At 42.2% G+C, this 7,065-nt stretch overlaps 1 protein-coding gene across 1 annotated transcript; it reads left to right on the forward strand.

The window, feature by feature from the left end:
• The first annotated feature begins 3,946 nt into the window (after positions 1 to 3,946).
• Positions 3,947 to 5,638, forward strand: LOC146075127 (cocaine- and amphetamine-regulated transcript protein-like). Its single transcript, XM_083184040.1, has 3 exons — positions 3,947 to 4,180; positions 4,414 to 4,491; positions 5,141 to 5,638. The coding sequence occupies exons 1-3, from the start codon at positions 4,040 to 4,042 to the stop codon at positions 5,246 to 5,248; spliced, it is 327 nt and encodes a 108-aa protein (XP_083040166.1). The 5' UTR covers positions 3,947 to 4,039; the 3' UTR covers positions 5,249 to 5,638.
• Positions 5,639 to 7,065: the final 1,427 nt, after the last annotated feature.

The following is a 7,065-nucleotide window of genomic DNA, read 5'->3' on the forward strand; positions in this document are numbered from 1 at the left end:
GCCAGGGACAACTCACAATTTGAAGAGCAATCAGTATATAAACCAGGACTCAATTATGTACTCTCCATCCCGCTGTACACTAGCGATTCTCAGCACTGACAGAAAGCCAGTTTCACCACTCACAGCCTAGCACATGAATAACCTACACATTGGCAGATGGGACAAAATGAACTCCACTAAATCACATGTAGCAAAGGCAATTGTGGTTTAGAAACACAGATCTTTCTACAGAACATTGATTATCCATTCCTTTAGTTCCATCCACAAATAACGACTATGCCTATGGTATAAATTAAAAAAACAGCAACTCTCTATTTCATTACTGACTTACTGCACTTTGGTGGTCAATCTGGTTGATAGGGGAGCACAGGGGAGCGATGTTTTGCTACTGCGCATGTGCATAAGCATTTATGCGCATGTGCAGGCTCCATTTACAAATGGACGTGGCAACTTGTACAGTCAACAGCCCATTCACATGGAGCCGTGCAGGTGGGTGGCGTGAAGTGGAGGGCATGGGTCGCGCCCATGGGAACGCCCAGTTCCCATGGGCCCATGGGTGTCCCCATGAAATTGCTGGGCTTTCCCATGTTAATTCAGCAGTGACGCGGGGGCTGGAGATCGGGCAGCCGATGGGACCGGATGTCAGCTGGGCAGCTGTTCACCCTAACATACGTTCACGTACAAGGGTGCTGCAAATCTGAGTCACCAGAAAGTGACTTAGAATTGCGAGCGCTTTAGATATCATTCGATGGTTGTCAACCATCAAATGATTTCTGCCCCGCATGCAAGCTGCAAATTTAGGTTTATTCGAAAAATGTCATGTGACATCAGCCACCCGCCCCCCGGACACCTTGGCTCACCCGTAGTCCCATGGGAACGCCCAGCGTTTCCATGGGAATGCCCATGAAATGGTGGGCTATCTCATGGGCGACACTTGTGCCCGTCGCCACACGCCCCCAGCCTGCACCGCTCAGTGCGAATGGCCCGGCAACATTGCAAATCCTTGCGGCCATTCGCACTCCGCAAACCTGAACAAAAATGCACATACGCAAACCTAGACCATCGGGGCAGGGGCCGAATTCGGTTCATTCCAAGTAAACCTGAACCGGACCCTGTATCGGATGCTGTACATCGCTGGTGCTTAGCACCTGCGATGTGGTGCTGATGGCTGCACATAAGATTGATCTTATATGCAGCCCGTCCGACCTCCTACTCCCATCCGATGCGCATGGGACCACGCAACGGATCAGTTCGGATGTCATACACTTTGGATTTGGACCAGAATCGTGTGAAATCGGACACAAATTGCATAGCGTATGGGGGCCTTCAGTCACTGTTTTGCTTATTCATTTATGTACTCTGTAGCTGGGCGTTGCAGATCCCTTGTGGCACCATATAAATAAAGGATAATAATATGAAAAAAAATATTTATATAGTATGATGATAGTCCAAATTCCTGTTACCATAAGCTAATGTTTGTACAGTATTTAAATGGACATAATTACACTCATAAATATTACTCATTATCTCATGATAGATATATAAAATACTAGCGACCCAGCCTTGCTTCGCATGGGTTCAAGGCCAAGAGCCGAGAGCTGATTCACTAAAATCGCTATTGTTCGGCTCCCAAACGGGATAGGCCAATGGCCAATGGGGCAGATTTATTAAGCTTGGAGAAGAGATAAACTGGAGATAAAGCGGAGAAAAGGTAAAAGGAGATAAAGCACCAGCCAATCAGCTGTGTTTGAAAAAGACAGTTGGGAGTTGATTGGCTGGTGCTTTATCTCCTTTTACCTTTTCTCCACTTTATCTCCAGTTTATCTCTTCTCCAAGCTTAATAAATCTGCCCCAATATACCTAAACCTTCCTTGAGAACTGCACTACATAACAGTGAAAAGTGCACAAAAAGGTACTTGTGGAGTATCACGGCTCCCATCGTATGCCATCGTATGCCATATGTAGTGGCATACGATGGCATACGATGCAATACGATTTTTACAGATTTTTTAGCATTTTTGCTCAAAAATCGTATGCGATCGCATACGATGGCATGCGATGCGATGGCACCCGATTTTGCACTGAAATGCATCAGAATGCATTGAAATGTGTATTAAACTAGTGAAATGCCCCCAAATGCCATTTTTCATAGTGCACCACCCCCACTATCAACGTCAACCCGAAGCGTGGCGAGCGCAGCGAGCCCGCGAGGGGTGGCGGTACGCGTCCTACGACCTTTTCATACCCCCACTATCCACGTCGGCGTGGAGTTGAGAATAGAATAGTGTGGCGAGCGCAGCGAGCCACCGAGCCCGAAGCGTGGCGAGCGCAGCGAGCCCCGCGAGGGGACGCGGATACCTGTGAAGCCCGCGAGGGGACGCGTATAGCTGTGAAGGTATCCGCGTCCCCACGCGGGGCTCGCTGCGCTCGCCACGCTTCGGGCTCGGTGGCTCGCTACGCTCGCCACACTATTCTATTCTCAAGTCCACGCCGACGTGGATAGTGGGGGTATGAAAACGTCGTAGGACGCGTACCGCCGCCCCTCGCGGGCTCGCTGCGCTCGCCACGCTTCGGGTTGACGTTGATAGTGGGGGTGGTGCACTATGAAAAATGGCATTTGGGGGCATTTCACTAGTTTAATACACATTTCAATGCATTCTGATGCATTTCAGTGCAAAATCGGGTGCCATCGCATCGCATCGCATGCGATTTGATCGTATGCGATGCAATGCGATTTTTAGCATACGATCTGCATACGATGCAGGTCGTGGGAGCCGTGATACTCCACAAGTACCCACAAAAATTCATCCAGCGTTTTTCAAGATTAATGCAATCAGACGCGCATCGATTACTATTTTTATACTTTGTAAGGATACTATAAAAGCAGGCTACACAACATTAAAACAGCTATAAAGACTTATACAATCAATGTCCTTTCACTTTCCTTTTTAACATATAACTATACATTCAGTTCAATATAATACGATTATGTTTCATTGCCTTAAGGATCACTAGAACTTATCCTATCATATATGTATTTTGTTTATGCCTTGGCTGTAACTTGAGAGATAACATAAAATGCTGTGATATCTCCCCCTATCCATACAAGTGACAGCACTTATAAGCTGCCAGATCTCTGATCCTGCATAGATGAGCCTCTAGCTTTATTTTACAGTATTTATTTGTCAGGTGGTGCCACTGTGAGATGGCACAAAGTCTGTGTCATAATCAGGGTGACGGTGGTGGTGGCGGTGATGGCGTGGGTGGGAGATATTTACACCTCTTGCAGCGGATATTGGCAGTGACAGTATGAGACCAACTATAATAACTTCAAAACTTCTATCAATTCTTTTATTTATGATCAGATATAAAAGTGAACCTGCTTTTGAGATAATGATTACTATTAATAACCCACAGTCAGCAGCAATGAGTAATCTCTGCTACATAGGTTGTGATGGAAATGGCAAGAACAAGTGGAATCCCCCTAGCTAACAACACATGTACATACAGAGACAGTAGTGTCAGTGCAGCTGTAATGCACAGTATAATGAAGTCAGTATTTTGCTTGATAACTGCAAGCAAGTTATGTAATCCTATATGTATGCCAAATAATCTAAGTTTTATTTTGCTTATGGGGCTGGTGTTGTTTTGTAAGGCCAGCTACACCACACAACAGAACCTGATGAGAGCTTTATAGAAGATTTACAGAGTGCCCAGAGTGTTATTGACTTGTAATGTGTTACTGCTATTGAATGACTGGGAAAACTCATCAGGCTGTAGTGTATAGGATTTGTGTGCATCCCTAGTGCACAACATAAGAATATATATTGTTTGCTTGCTGGGTTCTCCATTGGAGGGCTGGGATGTAGCAGTGGTGGAAACAACGAATCACACTATTGTTCTGAGATCACAGAGCAGGAGGGGCAGGGGGGGGGATTTAAAAGCAACATGTCCTGGGCACTTGGAGTCATCACCCAGCAGCACCAGGAAGAGCAGGGACAGACCAGGCACAGAGCCTCTTCCCGGGACTTTCAGCACCATGAACAGCACCTCATTCCTCCTCAGGCTCTTCTGTGCAAGTGTCCTCATCGCCTGCCTCTGTCATGGACAGTCTTCCAGGGAATTGTCTTCAGAAGAGTTCGATATTAAGAAAACCCCATCCTCCTCTGAGAAGGAACTGGTCTGTCTTTTTGTTACATTCTTGATATTTTGAGTAATCTTAATGATAATTAATCCCCACGTAGACAGTTCGCTTGAAATGGTTTCTTATGCTATTTTCATTTTTTTTTATTCATAAAAAAAGAGAACTATTTTAATGATATTGTAGTGGAAATCATTCTGTCTCCAATGAAATTTAGTTTTAATAAATATATCAGTAGGCTTATATTTGCTTTGTAATATGTGTTCTGTCAGGTGGAGGCAATGGAGGAACTCCTGGGAAAATTTCAGGACAGGTACCCTACATATGAGAAGAGAGCACAGATTCCTCTGGTGAGAACCATACATTTATTTATGTATTGTAATTCATTGTTGGTCGATTTTTGCTGTCATGTGTACATTCTTTTTAGCCTGTATTTATATATGTTGCATTATTAGTTTTATATGTGAAAGCAACATATGAACTGTAAAACCTGTATAAAGCTGGTACATTATAAAGTTAGGCAAAAAGTAGTGTATTACGTATGTTTTGCAACAATGTCCACAAGGTTTAAACCGCCATGGTTCTCCTCATGGTAGCACTGTATGACCAGTTTTGCAACACTGCCACAAGTTGTCTACCGATAAACTATAGCAGTTAAACTATTATAATCTTGAGTATATGAAATATCTGGTACTTTAAATATTTTTCTTCTTTATAAAATGAAACATTATTTATTATCTCATTCAAATCTTAGTCTAAATGTGCTTTATATAATATGAGTTGAGAGGATAATCTATCAGAAAATGAAGAGTTGGTGAAGGGATGCAAAAAGGAATAGAGCTGACACATTATTAACCGTTGATGGAACTGGCATGCAATGGCTGAAGGCGACGGGGTGTAGACATAAAACATTTGCATGATCTATGAGGTTACATTTGGAGAACACCGTTGGTGATCGCATTAAGTAGCTTTTATGTGGTGTCTTTATCCCTCTCTCAGTGTGATATTGGACAGCGATGTGCAGTGAAGCAAGGTCCCAGAATCGGCAAACTGTGCGACTGCTCCCGGGGCTTATCCTGCAACTCTTTTCTGTTGAAGTGCATATGAAGAGAACAAGCGTCATTTGCAGTCCCTTTATTTCTAGACCACATAGCAACCTTGGTCAACAGATCCATATGTTCATTGCTTGCCTATATAAAACATTCCACCTCGATGTAAAGCAAGCTCATATACCTACATCAGTGATCTGCATATCTTAAGCATCACAGGAGAATCCAAAGAAGCTAAGTTGATAACATTTAACTATTTGGCCATTACTCTGGTTTTTTTTTTTTCAAGATATATGTTTCATTTATGTTTGTTATTTATCTAAGTTCTAGGCTTTGGAAGTTAAAGTACTTGGATGTTTATCTGATATATCACACGTGACTTCTTATTTTGACGTATTGATGTATGCCCATTCATTAACATTAAGAATAAAATATACTTTAAAACCTATTTGCTTTAATTTACTTAGAAAATCTTGTAAATGATTAAAATATTGGTTGTTGTTATATTTGTAAGCCAAGTTCTCTGAAAGCTGAGGGAAATGGCAGTGCAAGAGTTAAAAGCTTAACCTGATGAGAACTGGACAATTACTGGCTGGGTTGGGAATCTGATGGTTCCTACACCCTCTTATAACACATTTCTCTAACAAGCTCAGAGTTTAACCCTGTCAGTTACGGCTCACACAGCTAGAGGTAACAGTACCACTGACTGCATAATCCCTGTATGTACAGTATGTAACATTTGCACAGCCAGTAATCAATGTCATTGTCACATGTTAATTCCTAATAAAGTTAATAATGTAGACCAGTTTTTTTTTTTAACGCAAGCCCTAAGGAAAATCTCTAAAAGACCAGGGCATATGTTGGCAGAAAGATATATGTACCAATGTAAATGCCACATATAGGAGTTTGTCATTAATTATTACTATTTAATGATAATGCAATTAATTTGTTGGAAAATGGTCACATGTTGCAGACTTATGTCCGTGATTTTCAGTTATTTTATTTCTAATATATTGTATTTTTTTTTTTTATAACATGGAAACACCTGTTAAATGTAAGGTTAATTATGCTATGTTTTATTGCATCTAATAATAAACAAGGACACTTACCAGTTTGGAAATGATAGTTTTGTGACTATTTCCTTACATATATTTATTATCAATTTATTTACTTTACTAATAAGCCTGCTTGAAGCTCTGCTTTGAAAGCTAGTCTGCTACCTTCTGTGTTTGTGCATCAGATGCCAGCAGATGTCAGTGTTTCAGAGACTCACGGGCCCTAGACATACATATAGATGATAATTATATAATAATGATAATGATATTAAGCTGCAGAGAGCAGAAGAAACCCACATAAGTACTGTACTGTGTATACAACAGAGAGGTAATACAACCCTGCTCAGTGGAATTTCCAGCCTACTGCAGAAGTGTTGCCTTGCAGACTGGAAAAAATAGGTAAGAAAAATATAAGTGACATTTTGTGTAAATGAGACTGGGTATGTGAGGTTTATTGTTGCGCTCAAATTTGGTGCACCCTGGGGTCAATATGCTGGGGTGATCCCTGTGTACATTCTGTAGCAACCTAAAAAAATACTGTAAGTAGAAAATATCTGTGTGCCACCTTTTCTCCCACATACGGACGACATGACATTTATTACAGCAGATGTTTGCTACACCACCTATACACCTGTCCTAATGTTGGAAAACAGGCATCTTACTTATGTTTCTTATGCTGTGTACACACTGGGGCGACAGGGGCTGAAATCGCTGGGAATATGGTCGCTGGCGACCATATTGCCAGTGATGGGAGTGTGCCCCATTGCGCGCTCCCATTTTCAGCCCCATTCCAATCGCTGGTCGCAGAATGCCACTAACA

Source organism: Crinia signifera, chromosome 4 (assembly GCF_055691185.1).
Source record: "Crinia signifera chromosome 4, ASM5569118v1, whole genome shotgun sequence".
Taxonomy (NCBI): domain Eukaryota; kingdom Metazoa; phylum Chordata; class Amphibia; order Anura; family Myobatrachidae; genus Crinia; species Crinia signifera.